We start from the raw sequence: 16257 nt of genomic DNA, 5'->3' as shown, positions 1-16257 counted from the left end.
AGCCCAGAATCACACTATTGTGGTTTGAGGAACATGATAGTGTGCTCACACTGATAATCTTGGTCACCAGATTTGCCTGAACTAAAACAAGTGGAACGCATCTGAGACATTGTCAGGTGCTAGCTATGTATCCACAAAGCACCAGTGCATAATTTTGTGGAAATTGCATCTGGTGCCAAATACCTCTGAAAATTTACCGAAGATGTTTCGAACCCACACGACACAGAATCGCTGCCGCACTGAGTTCCAAAGGTGGACCAACGCACTATTAAGTACCTGGTCACAATATTTTGGCTCATCAATGTATGTCCTACTAAAGTAATATGCAGTTTGAGTGTTGGGATATCTATACCCCACATCGGTCTAGTGCTACCGTGTAGCAAGAAGCTTATAGAACTTGGAAAAATACTCTCAATCACAAGCTGGATATGGAGAAGGCTGCGAGTGGTCAAGTAGGGCAGAGTTTATAGCTGACACAGAGCAGCTATTTCACAAATATGAAATCAAATCACCATCTTCTTCACTCTAAGAACCTCTTACATGGGTGATTGTTGTTGTGTCTAGGCAAGACAGCCTAGACACAATGCGAGGAAGCCGAAAGGCACGCGCTAAGCTAAAGCAGGATGGCGTGAGGTCTGAAACAGGATACGTTATGAATGCTATAAAGAAAAGTACGTAGCTTCTGGAATACTTAACTTTAATCCATCCTTTTGGTACATCTGGAGATTGTGGCGATACAAGTGAGACTCTTTAGATACATGCAATGTTACTAATGGCGCCTTGCTAGGTCGTAGCCATTGACTTAGCTGAAGGCTATTCTAACTATCTGCTCGGCAAAGGAGCGAGGCTTCGTCAGTGTAGTCGCTAGCTACGTCGTCCGTACAACTGGGGCGAGTGCTATTCCGTATCTCGAGACCTGCCTTGTGGTGGCGCTCGGTCTGCGATCACACAGTGGTGACACGCGGGTCCGACATGTACTAATGGGCCGCGGCCGATTTAAAGCTACCACCTAGCAAGTGTGGTGTCTGGCGGTGACACCATAATTGTGTTTCCTTATCTATTAACAGAATACAGACATTGTTTTGAAACAATACTACAACACTCCTCAGAAATTTTGCTGGTTTGTATATTTGTAGTTAATGGGACTAATAAGCCCCAGAAAACATCACAGAATGTAAAAAGCATTGGTGTGTGATATGTCAAAGGTCTCTTCACATTTAAGCTCAAAATTTATACGTGATAAAGCTTGTTTTTCATTGTCATGAGGAAAAAGTGTTACGATATTGGTTTGTTATATATTTCTGTATTTACCACTCTGAAAATGTTCCTCTACAAACATAAATCTCATTGTGACTACGAAGGCTTTCCCAGTGTAATAATTGATAATATTCTTCTCGGGTGTGCACCGGGATCATATCATCATCTTGACATAATATTTCAGCGGTCCATCTGGCCGCCATCTTCAGGTGAAAGTGCTGGTACACGATCTTGCCGGAACTCTCAGCGCAAGCGGCGGGCGGCCCCTATATAGGCTGCAGAAGGCCCACAATGCGTGCGCGAGAAGATGCCATAACTGCCCTCTAGCGCAAGTAAACATACAGCACCCCAGTGGTGGAAACAGGTGAAATCAAGATATTGCTATCAAAATTTAAAAATTAAAAAATTAAAAATTATTCCGACAATTGAAACACAGACCGTTGTTTTTTAATGTCTGATAACACTGGGTTCCAAGTCTTACTTAAAAGGTAACCCTTGTCTCTACTAATAAGATTATTAGATAATCGAATCTCTATGGATTCTTTTAAAACACAGTCCCAATAGTGAGATGCAGAGGCAACCATTTGTGTCTCGTCATACAGCATTCTATGTCCCTTGGTGAGACAGTGTTCTGTCACTGCAGATTTCTCAGGCTGAAGCAACCGTGTGTGCTGCTGGTGCTCAACACATCGGTCCTGAATGGTCCGGATTGTCTGATCAATATAAGCCTTACCACAGTGGCAAGGTATCATGTACACATCGGGCTTCCTCAAACCCAAGTCATCCTAAGCTCTTCTCGCTTATGCCATTTCAGACGGAGAAAGCTTGACACAAGAAGTGGACCATCTTAAAGTTGTGTTCAAGGAGAATGGCTATATGGATAAACAGATCCGTCGTGCTTCCCAGTTTGGACCTTCGCCTGAACCACCAGAAGATATCTGCAAATCGGTGGGTTTTCTACCTTTTGCTGGGAGCATTTCCTCGAAAATAGGAAGAATTCTTAAAAGATATATCAAAAGTATTTTTCGTCCGCCAGCCAAGATTAGAGTGCTTCTTGGCTCAGTTAAGAATGACTTGGGTTTGAGGAAGCCTGGTGTGTACGAGATCCCTTGCCACTTTGGGAAGGTTTATACTGGTCTGACAATCCGGACCATTCATGACCGATGTGTTGAGCACCAGCGGCACACATGGTTGCTGCTGCCTGAGAAATCTGCAGTGGTGGAGCACTGTCTCGTCAAGGGACATAGAATGCTGTATGATGAGACACAAATGGTAGCCCCTGCATCTCGCTATTGGGACTGTGTTTTAAAAGAATCCATAGAGATTCAATTATCTGATAATCTTATTAATAGAGACAAGGGTTACCTTTTAAGTAAGACTTGGAACCCGGTGTTATCAGACATTAAAAAACAGCGGTCTGTGTTTCAATTGTCGGAATAATTTTTAATTTTTTAATTTTTAATTTTTGACAGCGATATATCGATTTCACCTGTTTCCACCACTGGGGTGCTGTATGTGTACTTGTGCTAGAGGGCAGTTATGACACCTTCTCGCGCACGTGTTGTGGGCCTTCTGCGGCCTATATAGGGGCCGCCTGCCGCTTACGCTGAGAAGTCAGTTTCGGCGAGATCGTGGACCAGCACTTTCACCTGAAGATGGCAGCCAGATGGACCGCTGAAATACTGTGTCAAGATGACATTATGATCTGGCTGCACACCAGAGAAGAATATTATCATAAATTTCATTATCAATGAAGGAATACCTGCAGCTATCCACACTTTATAAATGAATGATTTATTTCACCATAGCTAGTTTCAGACCTGAGCCCACTGTCAGACGGAAGTAAGGATTTCTTGTACAAATTTCACAGTCTTGTTCTATCCAGTAACAGAATGTTCACGATTATCCGGTTTACAAATAGGTTTTACATTATACACAAAGCCTTTACCTTTTATTTACTCGAGGAAAAATTCTACTGTATACAGTATGGCATAGGAGTCAGTATTATTTGTATGTGATATGCTAAACCACGTGTTAGACTGAAGACAAGATGTTAGACATGTGTTTAAAGGTGATGTCAGACAGCTACTGATTTGATTGGCAGTCGCAAAGAACAATATAATAAAATAGAGGAACACTTCTACAGCTATGATTTTTGTTCTTAGCCGAGATTGTGATGGAAACCTACACATTTAATTTGGAAAAGTAGTGACTTGTCAAATAAAGGGATTTTTTACAGTAAAGCTCCTAAGCTAACTATGGCAGTAGATGTTATCCCCAAACAGTACGATATTACATTTGGATGAAATTTTTTGGGAACATTCAGTTTCTTAACTCTAGCTATTAATTCAGCTTTCAGTCAGATTTTTCGTGAATGTGGTTCATATTTGTATTTCTTCCAACAGCTGGCTGAAGTGGCCGTCCGGTTCTAGGCGCTGCAGTCTGGAACCGTGAGACCGCTATGGTCGCAGGTTCGAATCCTGCCTCGGGCATGGATGTGTGTGATGTCCTTAGGTTAGTTAGGTTTAACTAGTTCTAAGTTCTAGGGGACTAATGACATCAGAAGTTGAGTCCCATAGTGCTCAGAGCCATTTGAACCATTTCTTCCAACAAATTCTTTGTTTTCTCAGCAAAATGTAGTATTTCTAGATTTTCTTCCATGCTATTCTCTGTGTCTCCACGTTAGGCCAGGTGAGAATCAGAAGTTGATTCATCCAAGTTTCTTAGCCTAAGTGTTTCGCGCCAAGTTCACATAAAAACAGAGATGTAGGAAGATCTGATACTGAAAATCGTATTTTGAGCTTTTATTTTTGAAACGTGAAAAAATGGTCAAATGTTTTGTGAAATGATTTGGCTAAAAGTAAGAAATGAAATAGATTAGAGAAACATTTGACATACCTCTGAATGATGTTCAAAGTCATGTAAAGCAAATCACGGTGGCGACTGAGAACTAAAAGTTCAAGGTTTAGTTTGGAACTGTAAAGAGTAGTACATGATATTGTCTGGTGAGTTATGTAGATCATGCAGTCTCATCTGCCGTACACAGTTTTGAGTAACATTCAAACACACAACAAATGTTTCTGTAATCTATTTTATATCTTACTCTTAGACAAATCATTTCATAAAACATATGACCACTGGTTTTCCTTTTTTTAATTACCCTGATCACTTTCAAACCACTCTTTTTTTCAGCTCAAGGTGGTCAATTTGATACCTTATTTGTCCATTTCCAACTCTTTGTTTGGCTATGAAAATTGTGACAAAAATCGACTGTGCAACTACTAGGGGGTCTTGCTTTGGTTCCACTCCAATGTTTGACCAATGAGTTTTAATCAAAAATAGACCAGGGGATTAAACCAATAAATCATGACTGGCTGTATTTACTCAAATCACAGTGGTGAATAATGTCAAGAATGGAGGAGCTAAGTATTAACACAGTTTCTTCACTCTGACCGACAGGACATAGAACTCACCGAGCTCTGCGAGTGCGAGGCAACCCCCGTGCCAAGCGCTGTGCAGCTCTCGCGGGCTGAACAGCTCCAGGACAGAGCAAAGGACCTCATCTGCGAGGTCCCTCGGAAGGCGGCCAGTTACACGTCCGATGCCCTTTGCTGCTGACCATCTGCACAGTAAAACTCTGAATCAGTAAACATTAATCACAGATAAGTTATGTGCTATTTTAAATGCTGCTTATTACAGCAAACAATAAAGTAGTAAACCGAATCTAAAGCCACCGTACATTGCGTGACGTAGGTACTTTGTATACCACTTTATTTTTTGACAGTTGTTCTTTGCACTATCCATTTGTGAATGTTAAGGAGAAGGGGAAACAATGATTGTAGTCCCAGAGGTACACTCCACCACGTCTTGTCGAGAACAAGTGTATATGCCGCTTCCCTCTCCTTTCCTGTCCCAGTCAGAAACGGTTCGGGGGAGAACGATTATCTGTAGGCCTCCATGTGAACTCTAATCTCTCTGATTTTAACTTTGTGGTCTTTTCACAAGACACACATGGAAGGAAGCAACGTATCGGTTGTTTCTTTACAAATACATGTTCTTAAAATTTTAACAGTAACCACACTGTGATGCACAATGCCTCTCTTTTAGTGTCTGCCACCAGAATTGGATAAGCATCTCCACTGTGCTTTCATGCTTACTGCGTAAAGCTGTGATGACGTGTGCTGCTATTCTTTGGATCTTCTCTACTTCCTCTATCAATCCTTTCTGGCAGAGTTCCCAGACTAACATGCAATATTCAAGTATTCATGAAACTATGGTTTTGTAAGCTACACTGTACTGTTCATGCCACATATATGCCTATATTTATTACATTTTATTATTACATTTTAATAGATTCACATTGTTGTAAGCTAGCAAGAAGTTAGGATCATTAGAACTACCCATCTGACTAAATGACAGGTGGTCTCAGAGTGCGAGAACAATAGGACAGGTAGAAGCCATATCATGCTAGAACATATGGAAACAGTGGTGATTCACCTATGAGGTTTGGCACAAATAAGTGTATCTTTCATTACTTAAATTTACTGTTTATACACGTTAACATTCCCCACACTTAGAAACTAGTTGAAAACTGCACTTAATGTTGATAATCATCAGTGGTCAGAATCAACCAATCACAATTGTGCCCTGAGCAGACAGGCGCCAAACAGCTAAGATAGTTCAATAAGTTTCCAAAGAGGCAACAAGCAAGACTGTGTGTGAAGTGCGATATTGCATATAAGGAGAACAGTTTGTTAAAAGCTGCCTTGGGAAATGCCCATGTGCAACCTCAGGTTATCCTTAAGACTGTGTCAAGTATTTTCCATGACTTTTTACAGTGCTCGAGAAATAATGATTACTATCTGGTAATTTTGCTGCGAACATTAATATTAGACTGGCTCTAGAAATTATTTTCTTGATTTTGCTGTGTTTATCAATAAAAATAAAACCAGGTGGCATCCCAATATTTCACAATTCTCTTTATAGTAACACTGAGATTTTGCCTTTCCGTTATACACCATTTATGCACGCATTTTAGAGTCTGCGGCCAGCAGAGAAGAAACCCCTCAGAGAGAAGACAATGAGTCATCTTTACAAGACAAGAGGTAAGCAAACTGCCTTCAGTTCTGCTATGAGAAATGGACGTAGATGTTAAATAGAGAATTTTCCACACATCTAGCACCTGGCATCTCTTGCTTTCCTTAAGGGAAAAGGCAGGCTGCTTTAATGTTTATCTGGCTTGCCTTTCTCCATCCAGATGGTTACAATTTATTTTATTTATACACACTTTTTATCATCATCTGAATTACATACCAATACATTTATAGGGTTTCAATGTGGTTTTATATGAGTTGGAAAAAAAGAGAAAAAAGTAATAATAAAATAAAAAATTATTAATCTTTATAGTTTTAATCAATCATAATGATGGTGACAAAAAAAAAAAAAAAAAAACTAGGTGCACGGGCTCTTCTCTTCCTATCATAGAAGTATTTAGAAGCTGGGCTTTTATAGGAAAATTGTTGCTATTATAGATTCTATGTCTAGGTGTAAAGGTTCTTCTTTTCCGTTGGTACAGTATTTGGAACCTGAGTATTACACATTTTCTTAATCCTAATGTTTAGTTTACTGTTAGACGAGTTTTTTGCCAGTTTTTCTCTCATGAGGCCATTGTGAGACTGCATTGTGTCATCTCTGATCTCTGTTGTCTAGGTGGGTCAGTATTGTCTCCTGGTGTATCAGCTGGGTCATGGTAGGGGTATTCATTAGAAATGTTTTGTGCAAAACTCTCTCTCTCTCTCTCTCTCTCTCTCTCTCTCTGTGTGTGTGTGTGTGTGTGTGTGTGTGTGTGTGTGTGTGTGGGTTTTCGCGAGCATGCGTCTACACATGTGTAAAAACCTGGGTCACCTAGTCATTAGTGGTTTGGTAGTTAGTAAGCATTTCGTCTGGTCTGTTGATGTGGTTTCCGTATCTTACCATCAGTTTTGTAAGTCTCATCTGAAGAGGAACTGTTCCGGTTATTGTGTAGACATCACTGTTTGGGGTGAGGGTTGGAAGTTTTGCCATACTTCTCGGCAATTTTCTCTCTGTGAAGTAAACTTTTTCTGTCACTTTTCTGGATAGGCCTCCTAGAGGAGCAGCAGTGCATTCGTAGATAGGTCTAATGAGGGTCCTGTATGGGCATATATAGCTGTCCTGGTGTAGCAGCCATACAGTTTGTCTCATTAGGTTTTGACATTTTCTCATCTCGCTCAGCAAGTATTGGAGATGTGTCTTTAGGTTTAAGAGTTTCAACATAATGAGATACCTTGTATGTCATTAAATTGTAGAAGTTCGTTCAAGAGTCTGAGTTCTATGTCTGTGCATCTTTGTTGACTTTTTTGTTAAGTTACTGTGTTGGAATAACATGAATTGTATTTTTGTGGAGGTTAGGTCATACTCTCCATTTGGTCATCCAGTTTTTGTATTTGTCTAGGTACCTATTTGTTTTACACCATATGGTATTTCTGCAAAGTCTTGCACACCAGCAGGCAGTGTTATCTACACTACTGGCCATAAAAATTGCTTTCACCGCGAAGATGACGTGCTACAGACAAGAAATTTAACCGACAGGAAGAAGATGCTGTGATATGCAAATGATTAGCTTTTCAGTGCATTCACACAAAGTTGGCGCTGGTGGCGACACCTACAACGTGCTGATATGAGGAAAGTTTCCAACCGATTTCTCATACACAAACAGCAGTTGATCGGCGTCGCCTGGCAAAACGTTGTGATGCCTCGTGTAAGGAGGAGAAATGCGTACCATCACTTTTACGACTTTGATAAAGGTCGGATTGTAGCCTATCGCGATTGCGGTTTATCGTATCACGAAATTGCTGCTCGCGTTGGACGAGATCCAATGACTGTTACCAGAATATGGAATCGGTGAGTTCAGGAGGGTAATACAGTACGCCATGCTGGATCCCAATGGCCTCGTATCACTAGCAGTTGAGATGACAGGCATCTTAACTGCATGGCTGTAATGGATCATGCAACCACGTCTCGATCCCTGAGTCAACAGATGGGGACGTTTGCAAAACAACAACCATCTGCACGAACAGTTCGACGATGTTTGCAGCAGCATGGACTATCAGCTTGGAGACCTAAGCTGCAGTTACCCTTGATGCTGCATCACAGACAGGAGTGCCTGCAATGGTGTAGTCAACGACGAACCTGGGTGCATGAATGGCAAAACGTCATTTTTTCAGATGAATCCAGGTTCTGTTTACAGCATCATGATGGTCGCATCCGTGTTTGGCGACATCACGCTGAAAGCACATTGCAAGCGTGTATTCGTCATCCTCATACTGGCGTACCACCCGGCGTGATAGTATGGGGTGCCATTGGTTACACGTCGTGGTCACATCTTGTTCACATTGACGGCACTTTGAACAGTGGGTGTTGCATTTCAGATGTGTTACGACCCGTGGCTCTACCCTTCATTCAATCCCTGCGAAACCCTACATTTCAGCAGGATAATGCATGACCGCTTGTTGTAGGTCCTGTACAGGCCTTTCTGGATACAGAAAATGTTCGACTGCTGCCCTGGCCAGCACATTCTCCAGATTTCTCACCAATTGAAAACATCTGGTCAATGGTGGTTGAGCAACTAGCTCGTCACAATACGCCAGTCACTACTCTTGATGAACTGTGGTATCGTGTTGAAGCTGCATGGACAGCTGTACCTGGACACGCCATCCAAGCTCTGTTTGACTCAATGCCCAGGCGTATCAAGGCCGTTATTAGGGCCAGAGGTGGTTGTTTTGGGTACTGATTTCTCAGGATCTATGCACTCAAATTGCGTGAAAATGTAATCACATGTCAGTTCTAGTATAATATATTTGTCCAATGAATACCCGTTTATCATGTGCATTTCTTCTTGGTGTAGCAATTTTAATGTCCAGTAGTGTACATAAAGGGTTATTTTTTCATCCTGGTCAATAGTTGTCAGTATGTATTTGTTGCACAGTGCATACAGTAGCAGGAATGTTGTAGTTCCCTGTGGGATTCCTGCTTCTGGGGTGCTTCTGACCTGATATCCTTTACGAGTACAAAACATGTTTGTACTACTGTATTCTGATGATTTGTTATAGTTTGGTCAGGAGTCCTTACATCACTAGTTCATAAATAATCCATCCCGTCACAATTAGTTGAATGCCTGCTCAACAGAAAGGAACAGGGCTTGTGTGCATTGGGGTCTGCTGAAGTTTTTCTTTGCATCACTGGTCAGTTTAATGAGTGGGTTACAGGTGGAATGGTTTTTCTGTAAGCCTGACTGTATGAGGGGCAGTATTTCTCTCTCTCTCTCTCTCTCTCTCTCTCTCTCTCTCTCTCTCTCTCTCTCTCTCTCTGTGTGTGTGTGTGTGTGTGTGTGTGTGTGTGTGTATGTTTGGAGTTTTCAATCATTATTCATTCATAAGTTTTTCCAAATACATCTAGTAGTGATATAGGTCTATACGAGAGTGGACCAGTCCTTGGTTTGATGGGTTTAGGTATAATTAGTCTTACTTGTCACCCATCTCTCAGGTACTTTTTCTGCCATTATACAGTAGTTGTATATTAGCGTAGGATGGAGACTACGATAGAGAAGGTGGTTTTCTGGAGATGGATTCGTCTGATGTTTAGTCCTGGGGTTGCTTCAGTGATTTCTGTATCTGAGCCTGGCTTTGTCAGTTCTGTGCGTCATCCTCTTACTCTACCGTGGTGCTGTAAGTGTGTCAGGTAATTCAGCCTCTGCTAGGCATCTGAAGGAGTCATTGAATTTGTTATCTGTTGGATATGAGTGGATGTTTTCTAAGACTTCTATAAATTCTTTGGCTCTGTTTTTGGCATCCATGGTGGCTTATTGTTTATTATTAATACTTTGAGTGACATGACCATAATACTGTGTTCTCTCTAATGTTATAAAGAATGCCGTACCCATAATATTAAGGGCACAACATCTCAGCGAGGACTGCCACGATTTTTATATTATTTGTATGACTCCTCGCTAGGATATCATGTCCATTATATGGGTATTTCTTTCTTTCTAATGTTGAAGACAGCGTAACATTATGGACACGGCACTCAAATTGTTAATGTATTGTTTCTGATCTGTTCTTGGCCAGAAAGTGTTTTAAATTTCTTCCACAATTTCCTGCCCTCTCTGCAGTTCTATTTTCTATAGGTGTCGTTTAATTCTTTTTGTTTGTGACTGTATATAAATAGCTTAGATTGTGAGTTGAAATGGTTCCATTGTTGTTTCATGTCGGGATTGTTTGTACATCTCATTTCTCAGTAGATTCGTGTTTTCTCTCATATTAGTGCTAGTACCTTTGCTGGGTTGGTAGGCCTCCAATGGTTTACTTTTTTCTTTGAAGTTGCCTCATCCATTGGCCTCTTGAGTTAGTTTTTTTTTTCATTGCGGGGTAACATGTTCTAGGTCATCATTATCTGTCAGAATTAGAGGGGTTGAGTTGACAATCCATCTTGTATTACATTTTGTTATTATGTCCATTGTGTCTTTGCATATAGCTGCATGGTGTGCTGTGTCAGCTGGGGGATGGATGAGTTTACTGCTGTGGTGGAGAACAGGAAGCAGAGATGGTCAATAGTCAACAGAGTATCCCAACTGTGGTCAGTGAGGGTGTCTGTCAGGTATGGACTATGGAGAACAGTATCAGAGGTTGACATGCCCATGTGGACTATGAAAGTCAGCTGACTTAATGGGAGTCTAACTATGGGATTAATGGTGAGGATGTTGAAGAGTGCTCAGGTATTGCTGTCGGTCATTGTGTCTCTAAGGTGTGTTTAGGGATCGTTAGGTGTTGCAGGAAGTCATGAAGAACTGCTTGTTGTGGCAGGTTGTATAAACAAGCAACTGTTAGTTTGCACTGTAGTGCCCTCATCAGTACCCGAACAGCCTCTGTGCCTTGGACATGTTTGGAGAGCACGACTTCAATTGTGGGGGCATTTATGTCAGTGAAGATTGTCACACCTCGCAGCCATCTGGGTGGTTTACGAAGTAGCAGTCGTACCTATTAAACTTGCATATTCTTTGGTCTGTTAGCTATGTTTCAGCAACCCTGAGGATGTAGATGTTTGTTTGTTTCTAACTGTGCATCAATGAAGTCTTTTTGTTTGTCAATTCATTAGCACTGATGAACATGTAGTCTGTCGTTTGTCTTTCGATTAATGCCACCCTGCCCTACCATCATAAAGACTAAAAGGCCTTTGTTTTTCTGAGATGGCTCCACTTACTTGTTTCAGTGACTGTCACGTGGATACGTTTGTTTCTTTGTGTTACTTATAAATCCTTCCCTAGAAGCTGCTTCATTGCTTGTGTTACTGCTATTTTGATTTTGTGTTTCCTGTCTCAACACACATTCAGGAAAATACATGACTGCTTATGTTGTGAGTTTTTCTGTTGAGTGGGGCAGGGGGTAGGCTCAGCTACTGTCTTGCTGAGACCTAAGTGTATATGTTAAGGGTTTCTTTGGGGTGGTTGTTGCATTTATAGAACAGCCCTGAGTGTTTGCCCTGGCAGTTGGCACATTTGGTTTTCTCAATGGGTGCGTTTCACTTGGAATTTACATCTGTTTATAACTGGACATAATGCTAGACATAATACCAAAATGTAATACAAGACGGATTATAGACACCACCTAGAATATGTAACCACACAATGAGAAAACACAGTCAGAGAGCCACTAGATGAGGCCATTCCAAAGAAAACAGTAAATCATTGGAGGCCTACCATTCCAGCAAAGGCAATAGCACTAATATTAGAGAAAAATGAATCCATCGAGAAATAAGACATACAAACAATCGTGATCTGAAACGACAATGGAACCACTCCAACTCACAGGCTAAGCTACTCACATTATCAGTTATACATTTCATTTGTTTATGATGAGGATCAGCTGCCAATCCCAGCACCTTGCTTTAATCCTACACATTTTGCTATAGTTTAATAGTGTTGTGGCTTCTCTGCATACAATGGCATTATTCATAAACATCCTTGTGGAGCTTCGAGCATTAACATTTTTGTTACTTTTTAAGTCAGGTCAGACAAAAGGTATCATAATTGGATGTGATCTCTGGAATTTACGATGTAATTCATTAAAGTGCAACAGTACATTCCCTTCCATGATGACTTGCTAAGCCGTGAAAATAAGTAGCTTTCTATTTACATGACCTCAGGCTGAAAACATAATTTATAAAAAAAAAAAAAATATTGTAAAAATGTTGAAATATGACATAATTGAGAAACACATAAGTGCAGATATCTTTAACAGATAGTTGTACTTGCCATGTATCAACTCTACATGTTACTTTCGTCTTATCAACAGTAGTAAGAAAGATTTGGAAAGTCACCCCGGCGAAATGTGGAATATTAAACTGTTCTGTATTTTAATTTTGTTGGTCTATCAAGATCCAATCATCTACTTTTTTCCATAATATTTCTTTGTTTTTCATACACTGATGAGACAAAAGTTATGACTTGCCTAATAGTGTGTCGATCCAGTTTGAAAAGTAATACAGCAGCAAGTCTGCATTGCATGGCTCTGACAAGTCCTTAGTATGTTTCATAAGGCGTGTAACACCACATCTCCATGCATAGGTCACACAATTCCCATAGGGTATGAGCCAGTCATTTGTGGGTGCAAAGCTAATGCCGAATAGTGCACCACATGTAATCGATAAGGTTCAGGTTAGGCAAATTTAGTGGCAAAAACATCAACTACAGCGAGGGAAATACGATTGTCTATGTGCCTCTGACCGATCCCTAATTTCTCTTATCACCACGGTCATCATCATCATCATCATCATCACCATCTTGGACAGTTTCCAGTCTCTGGCTAGGCGTGTTTGGAACATAGGCCTCTCCATCATCTACTGTCTTGCCACCATATCTCTGTCTTCACCTTGGCTTGGTCTTCTCCTTTCTTCTGGACTCATTCCTAGACTCCTTTCAGCCATCTGTCTCTCGGTCTTCGTCTTGGTCTCTTTCCTTTCAGTTTCATCTCGTGTATCCTCCTTGGTATCCTCTTCTCCTCCATTCATTTAACATGCACATACCATCTCTGCCTTTATTTCTTCATCTCCTTCTGTAATGGTTCCACCTTAATTAACTATATGATCCTCTCATTTCTTAAGCTGTCGATCTTTGTCATTCCAATACTGTTCCTCAAGAATTTCATCTCACTAGCTTGTACTTTGCTTTTCTCTCTTCCTTTCATAACCCAGGTGTCGGATTCATATGTCAGGATCGCGACATAGTATGACCAGTATCTTACCTTTTTACTGATTTGGGGTACATCCTTGCTCCATATCAGGCTTCTGACACTCTTCCAAAATGCTTCTGCTTTTCTCCCCCACTCCTTTATTTCTCTGTCATTTTTTCCATCTTTCTGTATCAGGCTTCCTAGCTACTTGAAACTCTTCATTCTCCTCAATTGTTCCCCACCAATTGTTATTCCAGTTGTTCGTCTCTGCTTCGTTCTTGTTGTGATAATCATCTCACTCTTACTTATACCTTCTTTATACTAAATTTCACCCATATTCTCGTACTGTTCATTCCATATGTCCAAATGCTCTTGTACTTCCTCCTCTTTATCCTCCAAATCATCATATCATCTTCGAACACCATAGCTTTCATCTTTCCTTCACCAATTACTTGTGCTACTGTACTCATTATATCATCCATCACTACAATGTAGAGAAAGTGCACTTCCCTGCCTCAAGCCATTCTTCTATTCAATCCAAGTTGATCTCTCTCCTCCAACTTTCACACACCTCACACTTCCATGGTACATTTCCCTTGTCCTCCACATAATGTGTTTTGCTACTCCTCTGTTCTCTTTCCACACTTCGCTTCTACATTCACTATCATACGCTTTTTCAATGTCCAGCAAGGTCATTAGTAGATCTATTCCATATTCATGGTACTGTTCCTGCAGTTGTCTTACAGCAAAAATTAGACCCACCGTGGATCTCCCTGTTCTGATTGCCATGGTCTTTATGTGAAATGTAAGTTGGTGGCAGCAGACATGCTCTGCAGTCAGCTTCAAATTTTTCAACAGTGTTCCAAAAAGAATGTTGCCTTCCCTCCTGCAATGTTCTTTGAGTTCCTGAAGCATCTCTGTAATACTTGTGCGTTGATCAAAACTACTGGTAACAAAACTAGCAGCCCACTTCTAAATTGCTTCAATATCATCCTTTAAATCTGACCTGGTTGGGACCCTGAACACTCGAGCAGTATGCAAGCAAGGGTTGCACTAATGTTCTACACATGATCCCATTTACAGATGAAGCAGCCTTTCCTAAAACTCTCCCAATAAGCCAAAGTCAACCATTCACCTTCCCCTCTACAATCCTTACATGCTCTTTCCATTTCATTTCACACTGCTTTGTAACGTTACACACAAATATTTAAATGATGTGACCGTGTAAGGCAGGACACTACTAATGATATATTTGAACATTACAGGATTGTTCTTCCTACTCGTCTGCAGCAAATTAGATTTTTCTAAATTTAGAGATAGCTGCCATTCATCACACCAACTAGAAATTTTGTCCAAAGCCCTCTCATATCCTCCTACACTCAATGACTACACCTTCCCGTACAACATCCACAACCAGTCACAGATTGTTGCTCAGCCTGTCTGTCAGATCATTTATGCATACAGAAAATGACAGTGGTCCTGTCACAGATACCTGGGGCACTACTCACAATACTCTAGTCTCAGATGAACACTTACTGTCGAGGACAACATACTGGGTTCTATTATGTAAGAAGTCTTCAAGGTACTCACAAATCTTTTGTACCTTCACGAACAGTCTGCATAGGGGCACCGTGTCAAACGTTTCTGCACTGCACGGATGACAGCTTACCTGGACACGACCTTCGACCTGGGTTAACAAGAAATTTCATTCTTCAGATAAGGCAACACATTTCCACTAATCCACAGTCCAATCTCGATGGTCCTGTGCCTACAACACTTGTAACTGATGACGTCATTGAGCAAATGCAGGAACATGTAGGGGTTGTCTGCTGCAGAAAACAACATTCAACAGTACATGCTGAACAGAGTGCACAACAACCCTTGAGCCTGCACCACCACTGTATTCCGTCATCAGATCCCTCACAGTTTACCACCAATCCTGCTTTACAGATTGTGTAAGCTTCCGAACATCAGATCTGAATGGGGTGTGAACTTTCAACAACTTGTCAGCCACTTTCAATAGAGGCTCACGACAGTAGCACACAAACTGCCAACCAGCTCTTCCATTTCCAAGTTCCTTGTTCCAAGGTCCCAGGCCTTAGCAATCTGCCCTGCTCAAAACTGCTTACAGCCCATATCGTCACTCTAACGATCCCCCATTTATCTCTGTCCCACTCTATTTTCCTTACATCATATACCTGCAACGTCACCAAGTGGCATTCAGTCTCTCAGCAGGCAGCAGTCATAATGTTCTACCTTGTCAGAAGATGTCAGGAGTTAACACAGTGTGTAAGATTGAAAGTCAAAAGTCTAACATCTGCTTTTCATTCGCAGAGCTCTATCCCTTACGCTACCTAATTGTGCCTCACAGAACAACTGAGCTTGCCACATGGTTCTCCACATTTAAACTTGCTGCAATACTCACAGCACTGGCACTGTAAAGAAGACTTTCAGAGAGGTGGCTGACAAGAGTAGTGGAATCAATAAATTTTAATTGTAGAAAACATTCAGCACTGTTATCTGAATCTTCTGTTGGTTCTTGGTAGAACAGCATTATAATAACTGGCGCTTTTCATTTATTATTCAGCACTCTGTTTAGTATGTTGGTTTCTGCAAAAACAGAAGTGAGGCAGTCAGTTAACAGTTGCTGAAATGATTTGTGTAATTGAGACTGAAATCATCTCATTTATTTACACATTAGAACCCCAGGGTGACAAGTTCTTTTAGAGATGGAATTTTTGCAGCCATTGTCATCTCA

General features: G+C 41.0%; 1 protein-coding gene across 1 annotated transcript in view; it reads right to left on the bottom strand.

Moving 5' to 3' along the window:
• The window catches only part of LOC124552512 (tubulin-specific chaperone D), a 192117-nt gene that overhangs the window by 126671 nt on the left and 49189 nt on the right, over window positions 1-16257 (bottom strand). The window contains exon 6 of the mRNA XM_047126801.1: window positions 4731-4879. Within this exon, the coding sequence (XP_046982757.1) occupies window positions 4731-4879 (149 nt within the window). The remainder of the gene's footprint in view (window positions 1-4730; window positions 4880-16257) is intronic.

This window comes from Schistocerca americana, chromosome 10 (genome assembly GCF_021461395.2).
Source record: "Schistocerca americana isolate TAMUIC-IGC-003095 chromosome 10, iqSchAmer2.1, whole genome shotgun sequence".
Classification (NCBI taxonomy): domain Eukaryota; kingdom Metazoa; phylum Arthropoda; class Insecta; order Orthoptera; family Acrididae; genus Schistocerca; species Schistocerca americana.
The sequence above is the reverse complement of the archived record's forward strand: the minus strand, read 5'-3'. Positions and strand labels throughout refer to the sequence as shown.